Below are 26,295 nucleotides of genomic sequence, written 5' to 3' on the forward strand. Positions count from 1 at the left end.
TTACTCAGATGTAGAGCTGAGCAAATCATTAATATTTTGGTCATATTTCCAAAACTTTTTTTTTCCGGCCAAAATGATTTGCTGAAATCAACCGAAATTCATGAATAGTTACCCAGCTCTGAAAAGTTTTTTGCTGAAAAAATTTCACCCAGTTGAACTCACATACATGTTTGAAGGAACAGAGCCTTTAAGTTTACATATTGCAATCACATTTCTCCTTTTATGCAACTTTTTTGGTTGGAATCTATGAAAATGCAAGCTTTTTGATAGCATTTTAATTGTTGTATTCCTATGTATCAGCATGGTTCACCTATTTTTGTACCGCTCTGAAAGGCTATATGTGACAGTTTTTAACCTTCAGAGATAGGAATATTAAATTTAATGAAATTATGTTAACTGTATTATGTAAATATAAATAAAACATTAGAACTCTGATAGTAGAATTAAAACAATTAAAAAAAAGGTACTGTTCATGCCCCATGAAATTTTTGCCATCTTCCATCCAAGTCCCTCTACTTCTCCTTCTAAGTCTAGTCTGCCACTTGCATTTTCTGATTTCCCTCAACTTGGATTTCATTCTGCATCTACTATTTACCATCTTGCAAACCCAAGTTCAGACCTGCTCCTCCCCCTATCTGGACCACAAAAAACTCCCCACTGCTCATTCTGCAAATCTAGATTTCCACTGTCAACTTACCTCCCATTAACAGAAATATCTTCAGCGGGAGCTGCCGAATGCTCCATATGAGTTAGACCTTCATAATGGCAGGACTGGAAAACATGGGTCATCAGGTCTCTTCTACAATCTGCAGGATCACCTGGAAAAGACAGTGCTAAGGAGATCCCATCAACTGAAAAATAACATCAGTCTGAGCCCAGCATTCTGATAGCAGCAGCAGCAGCAGAATCTTAACAGAATAAGCCCAGGCCAGGTCCCTATTACTAGTGGTATGATAGTCTAAGGCCTGGTCTACACTAAGAAGGGGGGTCGAACTAGGGTACGCAAATTCAGCTACGTGAATAGCGTAGCTGAATTCGAAGTACCCTAGTTCGACCTACTCACCCGTCCAGACGCGGCGGGGTCGAACTCCGCGGCTCCCCCACCGCCGTTTGCAGTGGTGGAGTACCGGAGTTGACCGCAGCGCTTCCGGAGTTCGAACTATCGCGTCTAGATCAGACGCGATAGTTCGAACTCACTGCGTCAACCCGGAAGGTAAGTGTAAACCTACCCTAAGTCTCAGTCTTCAGTGTGGGAAGGACTCCATGAAACAAATCCCACACCCTACTCGAGAAAACAGTTGCTATTATTCATGAGCATGCACATTTTGTAATGTATCTACATCCATGAAAAAAACAAACAAACTGCTGGGTTAAAGAAGAGACCTCTGTATTATGGTTTCATTAAAAGGAGACCTAATAATTTACAACTTAATGACAAAATGTAAGCTATCGGAGAATTTCGGAGTTACTTGTGGCATGAATGTTTAAGAAAAGGCAGCATAGTACCACATTTCAAAAGACAAGACACCTTGTACAATAGTTACTTTCAAAGTAGGCAACAAACTGAATATTATTTTCTTATTTATGTAAACAGGATACTGGGTTTAAGAGGAAAACCATAATTGACACACAAGTGCCTAGCAATAGGAAAGAATCTGGAACCTCAGTTCTTAAAAAGAAACTACTTTCTTGCTGATTACATTTAATGATTAGGACCCCCTGAAAGAAAAGTACATTTTGGAAATCTGCAGAAGATTGGAAGTAGCCAACCATGATCAGTCATATTCCAATACTCACACTAAAAAAAAAAAGTAAACTTTATAAATATTTACAGTATTTAATAAAGATGTCCAAACCAAGACAACACTTGTCGACATATTTAAGTTCAACACTTAAAATAAAGAAAAAGTGAATAAGTACTGTACAGATATTTAAATTTGCTCTCATCCAGAAAACAGAATTAAGTTCTTCTCTTTTAAAGTCTTTGCAATTCTGTCAGTGACATGAAATTTAGTTATCCATTGAAGACAAAAGACTATAAAACCATTTCTGTCTGTGGGGAAAGGAGATACAGTAACAGGATGGTTTAAAGAAACAACATGTTAGATCAAGGCAAATAAGAGTTAGCTTCTTATTTAACCATTTAAATGTTAAGTGACTTGTATCCCATCAGTAGAAATCGGTGCTTCTTTTAGACTCTGGATTAGTAAATGTTTTAAAAAAAACAAACTGGTATCAGGAAGTTATTCTCATCAGATTTCCTGTAAATTCTTTGGCGCCACATGCTCTTAGGAAGTAAAGTATAAAGGAAAGCTAATGGTTACAAGTAACTTAATAAATGGTACACAGATAAATATCATACAGAGATTAAAAAGCAAACAAAGAAGTGCAGTTACTTGCATGAATAAGGTTAATCACAACATCCCGTTTTTACCTCAACACAGAAGACTGTAGACTAAACTTCAGATTTTCTTAGATTTACAAATATTCTAGTACATCCTAGTAGCATTTCTTGGCCCACTAAAGAAAAGTACAAACTAAACATATTAAAATACCAGTAATTTCATATGACAATGTTATCATTTTTGATTATTACATATCAAATGCAATTATATTTTAAGAAGAGTGATCACGTTCATAAACTGTTCATACAAAGAACATCAAGGCTGGCTGTATCCCTATATGGAATTTTAATGATTTTAAGTTCGTGTCTCTCTTTAAGATATTTTGGAAGCAAGTATGAAAGCAGATATTCATGTCAGTTTTCAGAAACTGTTTATGGGTTGCAGTGATATCAGGAAAATGGTTAATTTTCTTCCTGCAGCATTTCCTCTATTTCTTTGTCCCAGTTATCATCACGTTTTTCTGATTCTGTCACCACTTCATACTCTTGAAGCTCTTGCTGTAATTCCTTCTCCCAATCAGCAGTCTCTTCTACAAGGAAGATAAATGATATGTAATACCTAGTTTGGCAGTACAGAATGTTGTTTATGTATAACTAGATTAATTTTCATTGAGGCTACCTGTCTTGCATTCCAGAGTTCTGAAAGCTCATGTGTTTCATCTTTGGAACAACTAACTGTTGATGAAAAACTAATATACAGAGGGATACCCCCAGAATATGTTATTATAAAGTACTGATGTAATAACAATGGACAAATATTTATATTTGATGTTTTCTCCCCTTCAGTGTAACCCAAAATGTCTACCTGTAACCAAAGACAAGCTGATTTTTCAAACTGTCTATAAACAATGTGAATTCAAGTCTTCCTCTCTGCTGTCAACCCCTCCCCACCTTTTCTTACAGAAAAAGAAAGAAAAAGAGCTATGCTATATGAAAAATTCTACACACCTTAGTTAATGATTATCCATTATCAAATGTTACCAGCTCGTGGAATTCATTGGTTTCAAAGATCAAAATCAAATACTATGGGTAATTGAAGGAGGGATGGACAATTTTATTTCCATTGAGATATACAGCTAGGCAAGCCAATATAATAAGGGATAAAATAATGAACTTTCATACTTCCTGGCAAAAGAGGAGTCAGAAGGCACTTCTGTGTTGCTACCCTTCCTTCAAATTGACAAGGCCAGTAATGAGAAGAAGGCTGGGGTAGAGGTTGCATTTGAAGTATTAGATATTGGCCAATGCTGGAGTCTGGATATCATAGTGGTAATTCCATAGTCTCATCTAGTATTGTGAGTTAGCATTTCTACTAAATACACTATATATTGACAGCTTTATTAAAACCACTCAGCAAGAATTTCAAATCAATTCAGGAAAATGCATATGAATGTAATTTTAAGGTTAAACCTACAAACTATTAAATTTGGGGTTGCAACATCTTGCAAATAACTGAGTTCAGACTAATATTCACAGCATCTGAACACTTGGACTACAATTCTACTCTAAAAGTGATTATGTAAAAAAGGGCAGATTATTTTATTATGGTATATTCAAAGTCACATCTACTAAGACTAAACTTATTTTTCTGCTTTTCACTTCTGTTAACTCAACAGAGCCATGCTAAGACAACTGAATTCTTTTTCTTCTTGTTCATCATATTCAAAATTATTTAGTAAGTTCTGATTAGTTAAATTTATGTAACTCCATTTAAGGCACCAGTATCACTGACACCATAATCTGGATTGTAAAATCTTTACTGTTGATGATGATGCACAATAAGGAAAATGCAGCTTGACTTTCAGATCCCACACTGAGTTTGCAAGGATTGCAGTTACAATCAAGTATGTGAGATGGGAATTAAGAAAAAATGAGAATCCCATCATTTTCAGTCATTTTTTCATGGCAGAACTTCTTGTAAAATTGTTTGTATCTTCAGAACATTTTTTTTGTAACTAGTATTCCATGGAAGAGACTGCTTGAATGTCTTAATAGTGGTTAGTCCTTTCTGCAGTGAGGCATTCCAGAAATAGTCAAGCAAAACATGTACTTTTCTACCATTTACTATGGTGCAATGATGATTTTTTGACTTGCCTGTCAAAAAGTTAGTTGCTTACTAAAAGTATGACTTGCATCCGAAGAAGTGGGTATTCACCCACGAAAGCTCATGCTGCAAAACGTCTGTTAGTCTATAAGGTGCCACAGGATTCTTTGCTGCTTTTACTAAAAGTAGAATTTTACAAGGCTCAGTCAAATCCTTACTGCCATCATTTGAAATGCAGTAAATATCTAGTTTTTTTTAAATTGCCTAGAATGAATGTAGTCAAATGTATAAAAAGCTATTTACTTTATTAGCTTTAATTTTTGTTTTACCTTCTACTATGGAGGTCTCCTTTTCCTTTTTGTCAAGCACCAATTGTTCCATTTCCTTCCTTAGGTCTTCCTGATTCAGGTTACATGCATCAAAAGCATCACTAACAAACTCTGATACACCTGGACTAGTGGAAATCTCTTCCTCATCCTTGAATAAAATAAATTTTGATCATTCACAAAGGAAAACACACTTGACAATCATTACTCCATGTGGACTTCTCTTCTATAGCTTAATATAGGCAAATAAAAAAAAATCTATTTTGTCAATTACCATATCTTTCTGAAAAGAAAAAAACTTTTGATATACATTTTGAAGAAGCGACTAATTTCCATGGTTTTTTTTTATTTTTCTACTAGGAATTGTAATTCAGTTTAGTAATCTCCAAAAACAGTGAAAAGATTAAAGTAATTTAGTAGTAATAAAAATGTTTATATTAATTGTGGAGGCAGTTAAAAAAATCAAAGACTGTCCATAAGAGGACGAGAGTTACAGTAGGATTGATCTCTGGAAACCTCTCCCCTGGTTTTAGTTAACAGAATAGAATTCATTGGTCTCATTTCTCTAATTTTCTGTACTGCAATAAAGAAAAAGCTGTTGCTAGAGTACAGAATTAGATGTTAAACACTGAACTTTTTGGATATTCATTTGTAAAGTAAGTTCCACAGTGTTAAGATACATGACAACATTGGCAAAACCACCAATCTGTATTTAAAATAAGTGTTACTAATAGTGTATTAAATGTTATTACTGCTTAGTAAATTTATGGCTCCAGCTCTGTCTGAAAGAGTTCCCTGGCAACAATATTGCAATCCAAGATTAAGAATGTCTTTAGCTCTCCAAGTTTATGACTTCTGCAGTGGCAAACAAAATTGTTTTCAGTGTCATAATAAAATGGTGTCATAATGACAGTGCCTATGCTGTTAAGTCTTAGCATAAGTCTCCAGAAGTATCAATATTGTACAGATAAATATTTTATTATGAAGCAAACCTGCTATCTCTAAATACAACAAAAAACCTCAAACTCACAGTTTGTGTGATCATGCATTAAATGTAAATTTCATACACTGAACTTCAGATGTAGTATACATCATGTTACCTCGTGAGGTTTTAGCTGAGATTTGATTGCAACAGGTGGTGTTTTGGGCCGTACTGTTTCTAGGAAGAGAAAAAAAACAGAAATTTGATATATTTTATTATACTTAAATATCTCCAGAACTAATTTAAACTATATAGGTATTAACTATGCTGGGAAATTTTCTATTTCAGGGGATACATTATATTTAAAAGTTAAGTTCAGTTATGGGTGAAATATTTACAAAATAAGAATGAATTAACTAGAGAATGTTTTTTTCTACATTGATTCTATTTTTACAATGAAATTTAAGATAAAATTCTGTAAGCAGTTGTACCCTTATTATTTCAGGCTAAGGAAACTTTGGCTAAATCAAACTGAAAAAACCCCCTACCAATAAATAAGTCAACTAAATAGATCAGTATCTGGGTGAGGCTTCCAGGCTTGTGATCTTCCTCACAAAGTCAATTAGAAGATAAGATCCAAAATCTCCCCTTCTGAGAGGATCTTAACAGTCTGGAATCTAGGCTACGCCAGAACTCCAGGTGAACCTTGGACAGGCTTACTGAAACAGAACGATTGGAAGGAGAAGAATGTTTTGGATCATAGCACTTAGTATTTTGCATTCCAGGTTGCATCCACTGATATCAGTTTGGTAATGTCAAGTAAAGATGTAGACTGGCCCCTGCAACCCAGTTATTGCCTAACACCACCACCACCACCGAGGGAGACACTTGCAGCCCATGAAATGACCTAGTTTATAAGGTAGGGGGCCCTCATGCCCAGAGGGCAAAGATACCCAACCGTTGTGCTACATAGGGCTCTATTAATTCAGGTAAACAACTTGTTATGAGCAAAAATTTGAGAAAATCCTGGGTTCTGTGATCTCTATAAAAATGAGAGTTGACTTTGTGGAGAAACTTTTACCTGTGAAATATCAGGAAGGGCTATTTACAAGAAAGTGCTACTAGTTCTTCCAGCCTTCTAGTGTGGAAATAGCCTGAGAAAAGGTCAACTTAATTGAAAATCAAAATGGGAAAAGTAGACACTGTGAAAACTCAAATATATATTCCAACAAGGTGTGGTCTAGCAGCAATATTCTTAGCCACACTGAGAAACCTGGTGACTAGGATTGGGATCCAACCAGAAAACCCTCTGTGGAATACCTAATGTTCTCCAGAGTGATGCCTGACCACTGAAAGGCCATTGAGCAGCCGCCCTTTATTTAACCTTAGCTAGAAGAACTCCAGCACAGGAAGACAGAGCAGAAGATGGATCCCTCCACTTTGCTGATAGGTAATGGGGTATTCCTCACTCCCCCTCCCACTTGTGGTGGTGTTTTGTTTGCAGAAGTCTTTTTAGATTTCAGCAAGTTGCAGAGTGCCCTGTCTCCTATAGCCTTGCGAATTAAGGATTCTCTTTCAAATGCAAGTGTAAATGCCTAGATCTAGAAAGTGGGCAGAACTCCTGCAACAATGTAATGAGAAGTTGCAGGGCAAATTTAGGAACGAGGGTTCCTTACAGAACATAATTGTACACTGATACAGAAGATCAAGATTTTAAATCAGCAATTACTATTTCTATTGCACACTTTGAGCCTCCAGTCAAGTGTGTTAAGCACTGTACGAACAAATAAGATGACACTCCACCAAAGTGCTTATGATCTAAGACACTATGTAAATTTGTTATTTGTCAGAATTATTTCTTTCATTTCAATTCCCAATTAATTAGCCATAATATTAGCAGTGATCCTCATTTGCTGAAGCTAGCAGCAGCATATAGAAACAAAAATTAAATTAGACTTTTAGTAGTAACAAGAAAAGTGGAATCCAATAACCAGAGCACTCCGTGTATGAGCAATACTATGAAAGAGACTATCTGCAAAGTTTACATTTTGCTGAACCGGGGAAACTTTTTAAAAATCCAAACTTTATGCTATGTACAAGTTTAAAAACTCAGTAGCAGGATTATAGTAGCATCTACAGTGGCAGGCAATATAAAAACACACAAAACAGAAGACTGTCTCTGCTTCCAAAGAGTTCATTATATAATTTAAGACAAAATGTAATGGGTGAATGTAAAGAACAATCAGAAGGAAAAGGAAATAGAGGACAAGGGAAACAGCAGTAAGAATGCACATTTATAGAGGCCAGCAAGGTACATAGCTACGTGTTTGAGACTACTTAAAAATAAAATAACCTGAAAAAAAAATCAACAAAACATATATGGAAGTGTCTACCAGCTGTTATCAGTTGGCAGTTTCTCACAGGCATGATGGTAGGAGGAAGACTTGAAGAGGGATATAAAGGAATACTGTAGCTTCAGAGAGTAGTTCAAGGGCATATGCCTTACATAAAGATGGTGTGGAAGAACTCTCAAAGGTTTTTGTGAGAGAAACAGATAATTGAGGTTAGTCTTCTTGGTGAAATGGAGAAGAGATGTGATAAGACGTAAGAGCAGGGGCGCTTACACATAAAGGGTATTAAAAAAAGACAATCACTTGATGTGGTGGTGATGGGAGTTAGTGGAGGGACATGTTCAAAGAGATCAACGAGGAAGATGATCTTAGTAACTGCATTTGAATGGACCTGAAGGGAGTTCAGATGGGAGATGAAGAGGCCCTAAGATCTGGTCATGGCCTGGATGTATAGCGCTAGATGGAGGGAAGAGTCAGTACTACTACCCAGTTTACAAGAATTATTACCTGGGTAGATCATGATGTTGTCAGTAATGAAGAAATAAGGAAGTAGGGAGGAATGTGGTACACAGTTTTGGCCATGCTAAATTTAAGTTGACATCCAGCATCATGCAGAGATACAGAACTGGATGGAGGGAGACAGGTCTGTACTGGAGAGGTAGATTTATGAGTCATTGGCAAAGAGAAGATAGTTGAAACCATTTGAGAAGATGAGATCACACTTAGAGTGAGTGTAGATGGACAAGAGGAGGAAGTCAAGGACAGATCTCTGAGGACCACCATGAAAAGTGCACACTGAAGAAGTGGTCACACATCTGAGAGAACAGAGCTGTGAAAGCTAAAAGAGGATGAAGTTTCAAGGAGGAAATCATCATAAATTATTTAAAAAATCAGGTTAAGAGGTTAAGGAGGATGAGTATGGTGTATGGATCCGGAGAACTGGCCAAGAGGGGATCAGGGACTTTGGTGAGAGCAGATTCAGCAAAGTGAAGAGGGTGGAAAACAGATTAGAGGGGATTCAAGGTTGGAGATGGAAGCGCTGAACTTCAGGCAATGGTTGTAGCTACTGTACTCAGCGAATTTAGAGATGAATGGGAGATAAGACTAGTTGGAGAGGAAGGTGGGGTCAAGGGTATCTTTTTTAAAGGATACTTATCATATATATAGAAAAATCAGCACCTATATTATAAGTTTAGCTATACAACTGAATGCAACATTCAAAACAGATATTTTTCCTCAAAAACAAATTTAACAGAAGAACTAGGTGGAATGTGTAGTAATACCTTAAACTATCTTTTTTTTTTAAAACCTGAGTACATCTTAATGATGAATCTATGCCTGAATCAACTTCTGCACTCTTTTGATGAAAACAGCCTCTCTTTAATTAAACAGAGAAAAGAGGGCAATATTTAAAGTGAATCAATAGATCAGATAAACTTAGAGGGTTTGGTTTTTTTTAAGAGGGACCTGTTTTTGAAACAACACTTTTTCAAGAAGCCTCCTATATATGGTACAAATAAGTTGCAAACAAAAAAACGTACAGGTCATCTGATCCATATAGATACTAAGAAGTGTGACAGTGAGTGGATTGTTCATAGTGAGCTGCTTATTCAAAACAAATACTTTCTGTACCTGTCAGCTGTATATCCTCTTTCCTGCCATTGTTCTCCTCCTTTCCTACCACTTGCTGTTGAGCCGCCAGTGCAGTGAGCTGTGCAGACTGTTTAATTAGGGAAACCCGGTAGAAATAATTTCTCCAAAACACGTCCTCCTTTACACTAAAGAAAAACACAAATATAGGTTTTTATGACTACATGGCTTTAACGGCTGCATTTGATTTGTGGAAAGTTTACAGTTAGCTGCAAGCAAGGTAGAAAAAACAGAGGCACAAAGTTAAAGCTACTGTAGTCAAAGCTACAGTCATAGCTTACAGGAGTGAGGGCAGAGTTTTGTTTCCACCTTTTCAAGTGTCTGGAGTACTCTGAAGTGTAACTTCAGCTTTGAATTCCCTGACATATGACACACCATTTAAAAAACCAACCAGTATAATAGTCTCCAACTTTTTAAGTTACTGTTACATATTTACCACTTAACTCCAGTTTAACAGTGTATTTTCTTTGGGAAAAAAGATTAGCATAATAAACAAGCTGACGTACATTATTATCTTCAAAAGACCACACTACCAACTCCTACTTTTCAGCCAGGCAAAACAAAACCATATGAATCCCACCTCTAGCCTTGGCTTAGCCCCCCTCTCCAAAGTCTCATCCCCTTTGATAAGCTACAACCACGTTGTCTGGGCTGGGCTACCAGTGGGACCAGAGCTCTACTAGCTTTGTGGAGAGCAGCAGATCTAGGATAAAAGGAGGACTATTTGCTCCCTCTGTACAGCACTGCTCCCTCATGATGCTGCACCAACAGACGTGGTGTCTTACATTTTTTTCTTGCTTGTTGAATTTATATTACAAAGTTTAAAACTGTTTTCAAGGTATGCTTTAGTTGCAACTAAAGTAGCTGCAACATGCAATATTTTCTGTGCCCTGTGTGCATCAGCTGTGTAAAGCAGTCCTTAACTAAAGGTCCAATCCTACACATCACTAAAGTCAATGGAATATCTCATAAAAGGCAAGCACTTACAGGATTGTGCTCCTATGATACTAAATGCCATAGACTGAGTTGGATGTAACCAATGTTCCCTCTATTTTTTTCCATCCATGTGCGGAATGAATTTTGTTATGTGCACCAATATCAAGGTAATATGCGGATGTGCGCCACCAATAGAAACAAAAAACCTAGATATAAATCACCCTCACCTATTATATAGTATAGTTTAACCCAACTGTTTTTTTCATTAATGGTAAGGCAGCAATTTAAACAAGGGCCAACGTCTGGGCTCCTCACTTGAGCAGAAAGCCCATGGGAGTTTTGCATAACTAACAATGGCAGAATTTGGCCCTAGAAAAGGTGAATACTTTCCAAAAATCTACACTCAGCAGCACATTTAAATCGTGGATTGTCACCTTCAAATTCAACAACTATAAAAATTCAGTCCACCCGCTGTCTGGCAACATCAAATGTTCAATCTGTCAGTTTGAAACCAAAATATCTGGAGTATAATTGTACAGTGAAGTATTTGTACACAGTATTCTACTAACGTGAAAGCTGCAAACAAAATCCAAATCTTTATGTACAAACTTTATAGCTGAAACATGCTAGAAAAGCATGCAATCTGAAAATTAGATTCCGAATTAGTCTTCTTTAAAGTGAGATACACACAGAGAGCATATATTTGAAAGGAAATTACTCCAGTACTAACAGCAGTTCACACATGGCTAAAGTGTCCTCATATTAAAAAAATATATAGTACATTTATATTCAAAAGGAGAAAATTACCTGATTCTAACACAGTGGATTGTGAAATTAGATGGAGCTTATAGAAATGCAGTATTGATTGTTGCATTATTTCAGTGGGGTGCTATTTCTACATATTGAACTGATTGTCAACATTTTCCAACTTATTCAGCACATCAAAGTTCATGGGAGTTTTTGCAACAGGAACAGGAATTAGCATCCAAGGACCCAAATAGATTAATACCAAACCCCTTTATTTAGGAAGTGTTTTGAGCGAAGTTTAAAGATTCAAAATCATACAACATACGTACCCACAAAGATCAGACTTTCCTTGCAAACATTCGTAAGAAATCACTTTCTTTGGATGTGCAAGTTATTTATCTAGACTCTTGAAGATTATCTACAGGTAGCTCTTAATTAGTTTCCAAGTAAAAATTTAAAGTGGAGGAGTCTCTCTATTCAATTTAAGCACCTACTATATTAAAGAAATGGCTATAATTAAAAATATCTTGGGAAAAATAGAAATATTATATTGTATTGACTAGATTTTTAAAAAAAAAGTTTTAATACCAGTATTCCTTATTTATGGACCAACATATAATGCATGCTTATCTTCATTCACAAAATTCCAAGTATGCAAGACAAGCTGTGTATAACTTGTATTTATTAAAAACAACACGTGCAGCGGAGAGAATCAAAAGGGAAAGCTGAGGGAGGTGGAGAGGGAAGATGAATAATTTAGGGAAGTTAAGATTATAAATTAAAAAGGCAAATTAAGAGCGTGAGAGTACATAAATATAATCAGAAATTGCTTACTGTTTAGGGACGAGATCAAATCTCATCCTGTTCAGCAGCTCATCTTCCTGTAGCATTACCATAGCGACGGGGTACATCTGGTCAAAGTCAAAGTTAAACTGAACACCTGCTGGTGGGTCACGCAGAAAGTTTCGCCTGTCCTTTGAAGGAAATACTATAGTTATTAACTGACATCAGAGGAATTATATCACGTTTGATCAGACCATCTCACTCCCTACATATTTGTTTAGCGTCACAGCCATGTAACTTTCTGTTAAAGACAAAAGTGTAAACAGGAGGATACATTTTTCCATCTCTATTTTGGCCCAGAAGTTGCTTCAGGCATGTGACTGGTAATCAGACAAACACCATGCTGTATCTAAATTTTGTATGCATATACACAATGTAGTCTAATTTTTTGATAAGTGATGAAATTACTGTAGGTATATGTTTTAATCAAAACAAAAGACAGCTTTAATAACAAACAAGAAACTTACTGCTGATAAGGCCAAGATTTGTTGTTGAATTGTTTCTTCTTCATTGCTATCTACCCAAGGAGGCACTGCTGCTTCTGTCATTAAAGAGGGGAAAATAATTCAAGTTTTATTATATTTAAAAACAAAAATATTCATATTAAGACAGAGCAACACACAATACCAGAAAGACAGCTGAGCCCCGGGGAGTCCTTGTGTCACTGTCACCCAGCTGAAAAATTAAATGGAAACAGGACATCTTTGAAACAAATTGTTTCAAAACTGTGCTCACTTTGGTACAGTAGTTTCATTTCTGTTTTTTTTACAACTCATCTCAAGGTATAGCAGATGAGTTATGGAAATGAGTGTTTATTAGAGCTGGTAAAAAAAAATTCAGCAAGAATTATTTGGCCATTTTTCAATCAACATTTTATTACTTCTTCCAAAATGTTCTAGGCTATGAATACTGCAAATAGCTCAAACAATATAGCACTGTGGTGCATAATTGGCTGAACTGTACAACAGTCCTTTTGATAAAGAATGCTTCCTGTCAGTTTCCCATTAGAGATTTATCCTGAAAAGATATATTTTACAACCTATTCTCTGTTGAAAATAACTGATGCACAATTATATGACAATATACATTGTAAAATACATGTTATAAGATTAATTTGACAAAAATATTTTAGAACAATTTTAAAAGATTATAGTTTAAATAGAAATGGTTATGGTTAGCATTCATAAATACAAATTGTGCTGATAAACTTTAACAATAGCCCATATTTCTGTTTTTGGAATAATACATAAAAATGAATCAATTTCCAAATACTCAAACAGCACTTTTTTTTTTTTTTGCGCACTGGGGGGGATACAAAAAAAATTATATTCACCAAAATAAGAGGGTGTATTTTATAATGCTTAATGCTAATTTACAGATTTACTTTAAAATGTTCAGAGAACTTCAAAGGATAGTCCAAAAGTAAGTGTAAGTTTGGGGAGGATACATTGTACTACTCATACATAAAGTAAAGATTAAATCTCTAGGTGTGAATATAAATGCATACTTAACTATGGAGTCACTCTGTGCATCCATAGTATCTAATAATATATATTAACAACGGCAAACAGTATGACAAACTTCAGCATGATCCATTTGAAACCATCAACATATTCAAGGTTAAAAAGAGATCTATGTCAAACGGCAGTATATTTTTCTATTCAGCAATACTTAATGACCTAAACAATGTAGGGACACATTTTGTCTGTCTTACTCACAAAGAGTAAGATCACTGAGTCTGCTTATAATAGGCAGCAGGTTTAAAACAAACATAAGGAAGTAATTCGCACAATCAACTTGTTTCCATGTGACATTGTAAAGGCCAAAAGTATAACTATGTTCAAAAAAGAATTACATAAGTTCATGAAGGACTTAGCCAAGATGGTCAGGGATACAACCCCATGCTCTGGGTGTCCCTAAATCTCTGACTGCCAGAAACTGTGACTGGAGAACAAGGGAGGGCTCACTTGATAATAACATTGTTCTTTTTATTCCCTCTGAAGCATCTGGTACTGGCCACTATTAGAAAACAGGATTGTGGGCTAGATGGACCATTAGTCTAACCTGATATGGCCATTTTTATCTCATTGTACATAGATGCATAACCCAAAAAGGATTTGGATCACAGATAATTTACAAACCTTAGAGAAATCAATTTTCCCTGGAACTATAAGTAAAGCACCTCCCACAGAGAAACTAATGAAATGCTAGAATGGCACCCACACCTTATGTTATTCATTCCATAATATGTTACACTGCTAGTAAAGAGCCCAACTGACAGGCAATCAGAATGCCTGCCTCCTCACAAAATATAACAACCCGAGGTTCAAAATAAGTCACAAGAGATCAGTCCCACTGATTTTCAATTATTATAGTTAAATATGTTTGCTGAATTTAGTAGAAAATGCTGGATTAGCTGTATAGTTAACTTGTTGTGATCCCTTATCTCGTCCCAAAAATGCACTTACTGAAATCCTGATCTACAACTATTGTGCATTATACAGAATTTCCACGGGTCACCTTTTTTTGGCACAAAGATTAGGTTTAATATCTACTGAGATTGAGCTGAACTACGTAGCTTTCATCAAAAGTTAGTGAAACGTGTTAGTTATCTTTAGTAAAAGACCCACATTTAATAATAAATATTCAATACCTGACTTTTTTGTGTGCTTTTCTTGAACAAATTTCTCTTGTTCCTTCTGAAAGTCTCCAATAATTGTCTATAAGAAAAGGTAATTTCACTTAAAGAATGAAAGGAAATGGAATATGTTACAGAGTTGTCTAATAACATTCAGAGAGTAAATAATTTGAAATACATTTCAGCTTAACATGACACTTTAGTTATACTTGAGACCTTACTCTTTTGCAAGTTAGCTAAGCAAGAAGAGGTCATACTAAACTGTTCAGCCCATTACCCTTTAACTGCACCCAAAACTCAGTTTTCTTTTTAAGAGCTGAAACTCGTGTGTATGGTACTCCGAAGTGATTTACCAACTTTGAAAAATAAATGTCATGAAGGCGTCAACAGTGTACTGTGTACATGCAATATGTTATTTTCTTATCCACTTAAGTACACACAATGCATAGATTCCCTGAATATCTGCATATTTAAATAAAGGTACCTGCTTTAAAAAGTATTACCCATTCAAACACACCCGGCTCATATTTTAAAAGAAGAGAGGGAAAATTAAATGCAGGGAATAACAACATCAAACACAATGTTGCAGTTAAGATTTACCAAGTCACCAAATTCCCAAAGCAACCCCTAGAATTTGGCAGAGAATCTGTGCTTACCTAATATAGAGTCATACTTCCACTCTGTAACATTTGAATAATTCCTTGATTACTGAAAATTATTAATGTCCTGCATTAAATCTGGATAATCAAGAATTTATAGTAAATTAATTAATGTTAAAATTGAAAAAAAAATTGAGAAGTCTCATAGCAGAGCTAAGTGCGTGATTCATGCTCTGAGAAATGAACCTTACTATGAAAGACTTAAGGATTTCAATCTATTTAGTTTAGTCAAGAAATGGTTAAGAGGCAACTTGATCACAGTTTAAGTCCAACACAGAGAGAAGATATCCAACCCTAGCGGGCTGTTTAACTCTACCAGACAAAGGCATAAAAAGTTTCAATGGCAGGAAGCTGAAGTAAGAAAAATCTGAACCATTAATAAGATGCAAATTTTAATACTAAGGTTCTTAACTTATGGAACATATTACCAAGGGATGAGGTAAATTTTCCATCACTTGGAGTCTTTAAATTATGCCTTTCTAAAAGATATGTTCTTGCTCATTTACCAACATTTGGGCTTGATGCAGATATCAATGGGAAAAATTCTATGGGCTCTGTTACACAGATGGATCACAGTGGACCCTTCTCACCTTAAAAAATCAATTGGTTTATGAATCTATTAACACCAGTAAATACATAGTACTTCATATGCTCAATGGGAAAAGTTCTGGAAGCTGTGGGAACCAGATTTCCTGGTTTTTCTGTGTAACTTCAGCCATAATTGGGAATTAATGTAATTGATTTAATGTCTCCTCACAAGAAAATGGCATATTAGGCCTAAGAAACCAGCTTCTGAAGTCATTTGTGGATAATTTTCTAGAAAAGTTACTACCTTGAGGATATTAATAAAGAGACATCAAGTAATCTTTCTGATATGTTTTTCCTTTTTTTGCAGGATTTACTATTGCAGATGTGTGCCAGAACTACATTAGTTCAGACTCCAACTTAGTGCACAGGGGCCACATTCCTACTCTCATGTGCATTCAACTCCTGAGATCAATGGTATCTGAAGACAGAATTTTCCATGTGAGGTTTTTATGGCAAGTTTCACTTTACTAGTAGATTATGGAAGAAGGAATGACCATTTCTAACTCCAAATAAGATGAGATACACAGCGCTTTGAATTAAAAAAAAGTCATGGTTTGCTATACAACGACCCATACAATCTAAGAAGTTCTGATTCTCAACTCCCAGCAGCACTTAAAAGGCAGGTTGGATAGCTGCCTTTCCTCTTCCCAGTCAAATACGTTCAAGGTTACAGTCAGGTCCCCAGCCAGTGACTCAGCTAAATTCCCAAAAAGGCCTCCATCCCTCAAAACACTCCAGCCTTGGGGCCAGAGTGAATCTCGCTGACTGTTTGAGGCGTGAATCGAATTTTAAATTAAGGAAGCAAATAACTTCAGTTGTTTTTATCTTGAAATATGAATGCATATAAGTATAAGGAGCAGGGAGGGTTATCATACATAGATGTATGATTTCATTTTTACTGGCAGAGAAGAGGACAGGGAATTTCATCCTTTAGTCATAACATCTTCAAGCGGGATAAGAAAGAAATCTAAGTTTTTAAAGGGGAGATATTGTTTCTTCAGTGCAATTGTTATCAATAGACTCACCATTAATTACAATGTTTCTTGACTCCATCTCCCCCTAAAATGAAGTAATTCACTATTGTATTTCTCAGTCTCTCCTCTCTTCATTTGTATTTTTAGAGTTTTTTCCTCTTCCTCCATCATTCCTTTATTTCTGTTAGAAGCTGTATTTTTACTGAGAGGGTTACACAAGTTCTTTCTGCATCTCTTACTCTCAGTTATCCAGGCCCTGCACCATATCATCCCTCCTTGTGGGCCAGAGTTGGATACTGCTCTATTAGTGAATCCAGTGGAGAAGCAAGGCACCAGGCAACAATGCAAGACATTTCCTGCCAACCCAAAACACTACACAGACCCACAGACCAAAGTATGCACTGCTTCAATCATTCAGAACAGTACCTTCCTCCTTTTGCTAGTCTCTCCATTTTCCAATTTGAATACATCTTTCCCCTTTCTAACACCCTTCTTCTTTTACTGCCCCACTCCCCCACCCCATACATTCTTGTGCCATTCTTATATATCATGCTTTCCAGATGGTACTTCCAAATACAGTACACCAGGCGCCGCTTCCAGCAGCTCCCATTGGCCTGGAGCAGCGATCTGTGGCCAGTGTGAGCTGCGATCGCCCGGACCTGCGGATGGGGCAGGTAAACATACCAGCCTGGCCCACCAGGGGCTTTCCCTACACAAGCGGTGACCCCAGTTTGAGAAACCCTGCAGTACACATTTTTTTCCTTTTTATTTGAAAAAGTTTTATGACTTTAAGTCCATGAATAGTAAAATATATCCCAGACAGTTCTCATGACATACCCAAGGCTAAGCTTAATTGTTGCCTTAGCATCGAGTTCTACAGTCACAGTCAATGAAACTTCCTACCACATAAGGGACTCAAACTATGGTATCTTCACAAAAGAATGAATCAAATGTCCAGCATCATACTGACAACATATTTTTCAAAGGACAGACAAACTTGCAAGAAGCCATTGGCAGACTACAATTAAAATAAAAACATTATTTCACAAAATAATTATGGAAGTAGTGTAAGAACACAATCAAGCTTACATATTCAGTACTGTAAGAAATGCTAGAAAATGATAGTATTTTCATTTACACTATAACAATACATTACACAAATGGAAATGACAGAAGCACTGAAATAAACAAGAAATATGAATGGAAGCCTGTACTTCTCATGCCCAAAAGACAAGATATAGCAATAGAAAACATTATAAAATTCTCATTTTATACAGAGAGTAATACATAAAGAAAAACTCTAGTTAAAAATTTCAGAGCCCTTGCGCACACAGACCAGAGGATAATTTAAAAGAAAATCCTAAATCATACAAATGTCAGAAAACAGACACAGATGTTCATGCCACCTGGGGTTTATGATCACAGTTAAGGCTTGAAAAAAAGAGAACAGATTACGGTGTTTATTTTCCTATGCTGTAATCAGTGTCTATTTTCTTTGTTTCCTTGCATTATTTTCTCCACCCTCTTCTATAGTTCCTGTCCCTTTGTTACTCTGTTACTACAGAGAGTTCACCACATACACCCACCTATATGTGACCATTCACAAAACTCAATCTCACTCCTTTTCTCAGGATTTGAAAAGTTTACTAGATGAGTAATATTATAGGTTGGGCTGGTACCACAGCCTATTATTAAGGATGCCCAACACTGTTTTCAGTTGCTTATAATGTTGCCAAAATGTAGTTGTTCAGACTGTAGTTTCCATGATGGGTGTCTATCCCAGGTTCAATTTTTTTGGAAAATTTCAGCCAATATGGTCCAGCCATTTCCAACAACGAAACTAAGGAAAAATACATTGTTGTGCCCTTGTTAAAAAATTCTGACAACCTTTACTTTTCATTGGTGGCTGTTGTGTTAGGGATGTACCTTTTGCCATCCATGCAAAAAGCTGCTCAAATTTGGCCAACTTATAAACCTCTAAAATCTTAGTTTACACATGCTCAAAAGAGATTCAGATTACAGCATCTTAATTCCCCAAAGATTCCATCTGCACTGAGCTGGACTTTTCCTGAAATTGCAGCTCTGAGCTGCTAAGGACCATGCCAGGTCCAGGCACCTGAACTGAAAGCAAGAAGTCTGTTTGTAGTGTGCTCTCAATGATACCCCTGCCCACACACACTGGGCCCAGATAGCATGGAGGAGGAAGCAGCCAAATTCAAATGCAGAGGGGACAAGAGCCAGACATGCAGGGAAGACAAAGGGAATAGATTGGGACAAGTAGTCTGGGGAAGCAGAGGGAAGACAGAAACTGAGACTGGGGGCAGCTGAAAGGAAGGATGAGGGGAGACAGCTCTGATGCAAAGCTGGGATGCAAGTGGAGAACTAGAATTGGTTGGACAAAGACAGGTACAAGGAGCTGGGACACAGATTGGATGAGAAGCCCGGAGAGGGAAATTGGAACTGGGAGACAACTAAAGGGTGGGTTAGGGGAGAAAGATTGGATGATGAGCTGGTAGTGGGTGGGAACTGGTGGGGCTAGGATCCTGGAGACAAGGAGCCAGGAGGATGTGGGGGTGAGGCTAGGATTTGTTGGGCAAGAAGACTGGAATGAGAAGCCTGAGGAGTCGAGACTGGGATTGGCTATGTGAGGAGAGTGGGACAGGGATGAAAAGCCAAGGGTGGAGAAAAGACAGGACTGGGACACAGACAGGATGGAGGTGATGGGACAGTTGGGGTCAAGGCTGGGGGAATGGACAAAAGAGTCTGTGCCTCCTGAACCTGGAATGGAACCCAAGATTTGAGTCTCACCATTCCCTCTAGAGTCAGCAAATATCTATAAAACCCACTAGAAAAGTGTCCCAACTCATCCCCCTGTAATGCACAGAGGACAACACCTACTATTGCTACCACTTACTCTGTTAGCTCAAATGGAAGAGGTCTATGTGGTGGATCTAGAGGTTCCAACCCTGCTGGTGAACCACATAGATGGCAATATGATGCCACACGATGGAATCTGTTTTTCAGTTTGCTTTTTTTAAATAAAAATAAACTATATTAAAAGAATATTAAAGTTGCAAAGTCCAGCACTCAAGAGTTAAGAATGTCAGAATTAAGGTTGCTTGTGTGCAATAAATAAGGCCAAGGGCCACACACTGAACAATGAGGAGAAAACAAAAGTTTGAGTAGCTGCTTAAGTGAGCATCGCCCAATAATGTAACAGTTCTTTGTAATATTTATATAAATTAACCAGTCATGTTTATATTGTAATGCTTTGACTGTTTTAATGTTTTTATTATGTATTAACTATCTTACAGTTAAGATTGCTATAGTGATTACATTTTTGTGTGAGAGATTTTCATTAATAGTTTTCCTGGAAATGCCCATTCTGTATAAACACTTCAGTCAGATAAAACAAACTTTGTTTAACTATTTATTCAAGAAATATATTAAATCAGCCCTAAAAACCTGCAATTTTAAAAACCGGTTTGGGGGGTTTGTTTAAGGCAGACCATTTTGCAGGCTCACACACTCTATACAGATGCTTACAAATAGCATTTGAAGTAAAGCAGATACTGGGAGTACATTACAGATCAGTTTCACATAACGAAGAAAAAATACCTTATCAATGATGGTATCAATTTTCCCTTCTTCTACGGACTTCTTTATATTTTGTGCTGTTTCAGCAACCGATTCAGATATCTTTTTTGTAGCAGCAGTTGCAAAATTGAAGAGATAATCTTTCACAAAAAGAGATTAGAGTTGTAAATATTTTGTTATATTGAATTCTTTAATCATATTTTCTTTTCTCCTTGTACATTTTTAGACACCTAATCTGAAAGCCATGTTTATAACAAAAGTTCTAAAACAGAATTGCTTAAACTGGCTTCTTCGTACTCTAGAAGGCCTCTTTGGAGGTGAACTATATATTTCTATCCTTTTTAAAATTCTTGTCCCTTAGGGATGGAACTGCATGTTTGGCCAAAACTTTTTTTTTTTTTAAACTGATAAGCTATTACACATCTGAAGCTCCTTTTCATTTAATGAGACATTCATCACGTTCTTTGGACCACTAGACACTACCACAATTTAAACAACATTCAGACAGACTATGAAGAAGCTACTAGCCTTTAAATGTGTGACAAACAACTTAATATCGAGGTACCTTGAAATGACGTGGGATTAGTTTCTTTTTCAGATACTGTGCTTATGGTACCATGTAAATATCTAGAGAGACAGATTTAGTAGGTGTAAAGTTTTCTATCATCTTACTTGTAATTCAGTTTATCTGATGTCAATAAATTGGTACAATTTAACACTGTGATAATACTAGGATTTTATGCAGAAGTAATTTTAAATCTAAATCAAGTGGTGAATATCAAAAGAGGAATAACTGAGAATGTGATTTAGAATCCAAGGGACATCAGAAGAGAGGAGTGAAACATTTTAATCGTTCCAGGAAGGTCAAGCTAAAAGTTTAAAAACTGTCGACTTTCAGAAACAACTGACACTTTAGGTATTGCCACTCTTTCTGCCAAGAAGAATACCTAAGCTTTCTTTCCTTTCTAGAACTTCAGGTCTACAAGACAATCTGAATGTCATATTAACTAAATACTTTTTTAAAAAAGCTATAACTTTTATCCTCACTATGATATACAAAACAGTTGGCTGTTTTGCTTATCCTGACACAAAAAGTTAAGAAGAATAGGAAGAGTGAGCTGGACTCTGAACCAGATGATATTGCCTAACCCAGATGTTAACCACATATAAATTGCTAAAAGTTTTTAGGAATAATCTGAAACAGATCCTTGCCCTTTTTTGCTGGTGAAAACCACCAAAGACCGATGTCTGCTACTAATGGACATCATCAACTCCTTCTGAGAAATGACACTGCTAACGCTCCTGAAATATTCAATAGTCTATCCAATTTTCAAAAAAACATACTCAATGAAGATGACCTCTCCAAACACTTTCCTTTGTCTAACCTCCATTCCTAAGAAAAACCACCGAGAAAGCAGTGACAACAAAGCTCTAGCACATGGTATCTGTTACCCTGGGTGCTTTACAATTAGGATTCAAACTGTGATGTGTATAGGAACTAAATGGGACTTTCCTCATGACAATGGATGTAAAAATAAACTCGCATGCATCCCAGGAAGGATGCTTAGATACTATGGCTATCAATGCAATATAAGAGCCGAATTAGATAGGACACACACAATTGCTATCTATTTAACATTACTGAACCTCTCCACAAGTTATGACAATCTATCAAAATGTGCTACTGACCCACTTACATAAGTAGACATGCCTGGAGTAGACAGAATAGCATTACAATGACTCCATTTATTCCTCCAACAGAACCCAGAGAGGGCTAATGTGCAACTATGTTTTTCCCCAAAAACCTTCACCTGCTGAATGGATCTCTGTTGTTCTGTTTAATATCTACATTAGACAGCTCAGAGAGGTAATGAGACACTAGAGTTCACTAGTAACAATATACTCATAACACGCAGCAGTACATCTCATAAGGACATAAGAATGGCCATATTGGGTCAGACCGGTGGTCCATCTAGCCTAGTATCCTGTCTTCCAACAGTGGCCAGTGCCAGATGCTTCACAAGGAGTGAACAGAATGAGGCAATTTAACGAGTGATCCACACCCTGCTACCCAGTCCCAACATCTAGCAGTCTCCTTTGCCACAGATACAACCAATATCAAACAGGTGTCAATGCCTAGTAATGATCAACTAAAATTCATTTTGGCCAAGACAGAAGTAATGCTAGTCAGAATTTATACACCAGAATTAGCTGGCTCACTGTCCTCCCCCTTCCATCAAAGACACCTACCCCTCCAACTGTCAAAGTAGTACAAAGCCTCAGGTTTTTTATAATAGCCGAGAAGGCCACACAGAATCAGTGATGAAAAATGTCTTTTATTCCACTTTCAGATTACTGCGCAACCTTGCTCCCAATGATCTAGTCACTCAATTATTATATTCACTAAATTTGGGTCTGAGGGTGGCAGCAGTAGAGAGGCTACAGCTCTTTTAGAAAATGTAATAATCTGCAATAGGACAGGCCATCACAAGAACATCAGCCCCATATTTGTCCTTCCACTGGCTATCAATTTTCTTCCATTGAAAATTCAAAACCTTAGTCTTGATATTCAAAGCTATCTATGTATTAAGACTCAGCTACACCAGAACAATCAATCAAGACAGCTACACTACTCTAGGCACAATGCAGTTCACAAAGCCCACAGCAAAACATATGAAATCTAGGAACAAATCATTCTTGTTAAATGGGGGTTAACCGTAGAAATGGGTTCTAAAGGAGCTCAGAATAATCCCAACACTGTAAACTCTGCTCTTTGACAATGCTTCCTCACCACAACCAAATTAATGGGGAATAGAGCCTTCTGTGTTTTATCCAGTCAATGTGGTACAGGAAAGCAAACCTCTCAAATGTTATCTGTTAATAGCCTTACTTATTCAGAGGACATGTCAATAAAATAAAATGTCATAGTTTGGTGTACTATACAAAACTTTTCATGCAAAAATTTTATTGCACTTTACAAACTACACTATATTATTTCCTTTCAACAGGTGTTTAAAGGAACACTATCAATCTAGCCACACCTCTGTCTGATGAAAACAGCGTACTTATTATTTGTAACAAAGCTCACTATAACTGAAAGATTAGAGAGAATACTTTAAAAAAATATTTTCAGTTTAGTTTTACTTCAGAGGGCAGTTTATATAGTCAGTCTCTCATAGCAACAGTGGAAATAACCACATTTAAAAAGTAGGGAAATGTGCCACTGCAACTTTGGAGTAAGGTTTGTATCCAAAACTACTATTTTTTTTTTTTTTAAGTTGTGCCATGATTTCAAATTTGGTGGTGTCCCTTGAACAGTGCACAGTGACATCACAGAATTGTTAAGAACACCTCGCTCATATACATTCTATTGTCACTGTTTTTATAATTAAATTATTGACATCAGAAACACTGAAACTTGGAGTTGAGACTATAGAATGACACCTCATTTTCAGCTTCTAACTTTATTTGCACGGATGTCTCTTGAAAGTCCTGGTTAGGGTGAAAGAGATACAGGAGAGGCCCAAATTCATAAAATGCAGAACAATACATGTCAGCTGGGTACATATCATAAACCTATGTCACAATTATATCACATAATGTAATTCATACATGATTTGCAAAGCCTAGGCAAGTGAAAGAGATGATTGGAGTCTCTCAAGAGGTAAATCCTGAGGACTGAAGAGCTTACATGACTTGAAACACCACTTAGCAGCTAGCATCGACAATGTGACACCTTTAAAATTGTTTGCTGGTGATATTGCAAACCATGCTCCTTCCTTTAAATCAGGGGTTCTCAAACTGGGGGTCAGGACCCCTCAGGGGGTCACAAGGTCAATACATGGGGGGGCGTCCTGAGCTGTGAACTTCCACCCCAAACCCTGCTTGCCTCCAGCATTTATAATGGTGTTAAATATATTTAAAAGGGTGTTTATTAGGTGGGTTGCAATCAGAGGCTTGTGATATGAAAGGGGTCACCAGTAAAAAAGTTTGAGACACGCTGCTTTAAACAATATCAGTGTCCACACTAGATGTTATGGTGTCTTGCCTAGGAAAAATATGTTTTTTCACCAGAGTTAACTCAAACAAGCCACTTCAACTCAATCAAAACCACACTTAATGCCAGTGTAGACACAGTTTAACAGCTTTAGCTGATTTTAGCAGGTCATGTTATGGGTCCCATTTACGCTATAACTTGACCAGCTAAAATCAAGTTAAAGGTATTAAATTGGACCTACCTGGTGTTGAGTGGTTTTCAACAACTACATTACCTGGATTTTTAAAAAGGCACCTTTTCCTATAGTCTAACTAGAGCCTAAGGGATAACATGATTTTTAAGAAGCACCTTTTTGCCAGGCCTACACCCAGGTATTGTACTGGTATAACTATTTCAGTCAAGACAGTGGGTTTTTTTAACTGAATTAGTTATACTGGTAAAACCTCCTTTACTTATACTAGTAAAAAGGTGACTTACTGCTATAGCTTACTCTGCTTTCCTTATGGTAACAAGTTAACCAAGTATAAGAGACCTTTATATCTGTATTACTGCATCAACACTTAGAGGGGATTGTGCCACTTTAGTAAAAGTGAGACAAATTTTGTGTGCAGATAAACTCTAAGCTATCCCCATCAGCTGACCTTATTTATTTATTAAGATATTTCTATTTCCACCACCCCTGCAGGAAGTTCTCCCACCCCCAGAGTGTTATAATATGGTGTAAAGAGCATCTGTATTGTTTTCCCCAAGCACCTTTTTAGAGCTTTAACCTGTCCTGTGAAGCTCTGGGTGAGACTCAGGGAGGGTGTGATGGCAGGAGAGCAAGTCCCACGGGGATGAGTAATAAACTGTGTGCAGGGGCGGGGTGGGAATAGGGGGAGAGAGTGGGTGGAGAAGAAGTAGGTGTTTGGGTTGCAGGGCCGGATCAACGTGGGGGAAAGGGATCAGCATCTGTGGGGAGGGCAGCTGTCAGGGCTGGTGTGTGGGGACAGGGATAAGGTGACTTGTCAGAGTCTGGGGGATGCAGTCCGGGGTGTCAGTGTGGGGGGGTGGGTGGGATCTGTGGGGGGACGGGAATGGGGTGTGTGGGGGGGGGGATGTCGGGGAGAGGGGGGGATGAATGGGGACGAGAGGTCTGTTGGCTGGGGGCTGCCGGGCCGGGCCGGGCGCGGAGTCCCCGCAGAGCAGCAGCCCCGCGACCGGGAGGAGGAGGCGGCTCCCCCTGCCGGCCGCGGGCAGGACACTCACTGCCGAGTCCTTTGGCCTGGCTGAGGAGTGGATCCGCATCCACCTGCTCCTGGCTCCGCACGGCCGGGTCCCCGCCCGCCGCCGCCGCCTCCTCCCCCTCGGCGCCCCCGGCTTCGCTCCGCTCCCCGGGGCTGCTGCTCCCTTCGGGCGGCGGCTTCTGCTCCTCGCCCGCCCGCTCCAGCCCGAACCAGCTGCCCAGCCCCCGCAGCATCCCGCAGGAGGCGGCCTCGGCCGCTCGCGGTGCCGGACTCCGGCGGTTATTGGCCCCCCGCAGCCGCTCCCAACGGCTCTAACGGAAGCGCCCACGGAGCAAGAGCGACACAACACTGTACCCGGAAATCGGGGTCTACCCTCCTCGTTCCGGGTTACGT

General features: G+C 37.8%; 1 protein-coding gene across 1 annotated transcript; it reads right to left on the minus strand.

Annotated features, from left to right (window-relative positions):
* Positions 1–1,568: 1,568 nt before the first annotated feature.
* On the minus strand, positions 1,569–26,244 carry SYAP1 (synapse associated protein 1). The gene is made up of 9 exons (XM_045022979.1): positions 25,925–26,244; positions 20,701–20,819; positions 14,877–14,943; positions 12,691–12,764; positions 12,215–12,354; positions 9,680–9,825; positions 5,875–5,933; positions 4,778–4,925; positions 1,569–2,934 (listed from the first exon to the last, which is right to left on the minus strand). Exons 1-9 carry the CDS (start codon positions 26,133–26,135, stop codon positions 2,807–2,809), a joined length of 1,092 nt encoding a protein of 363 aa, XP_044878914.1. The 5' UTR covers positions 26,136–26,244; the 3' UTR covers positions 1,569–2,806.
* Between the last annotated feature and the right edge of the window lie 51 nt (positions 26,245–26,295).

The sequence above is a fragment of the Mauremys mutica genome, chromosome 1 (genome assembly GCF_020497125.1).
Source record: "Mauremys mutica isolate MM-2020 ecotype Southern chromosome 1, ASM2049712v1, whole genome shotgun sequence".
Lineage (NCBI taxonomy): Eukaryota > Metazoa > Chordata > Testudines > Geoemydidae > Mauremys > Mauremys mutica.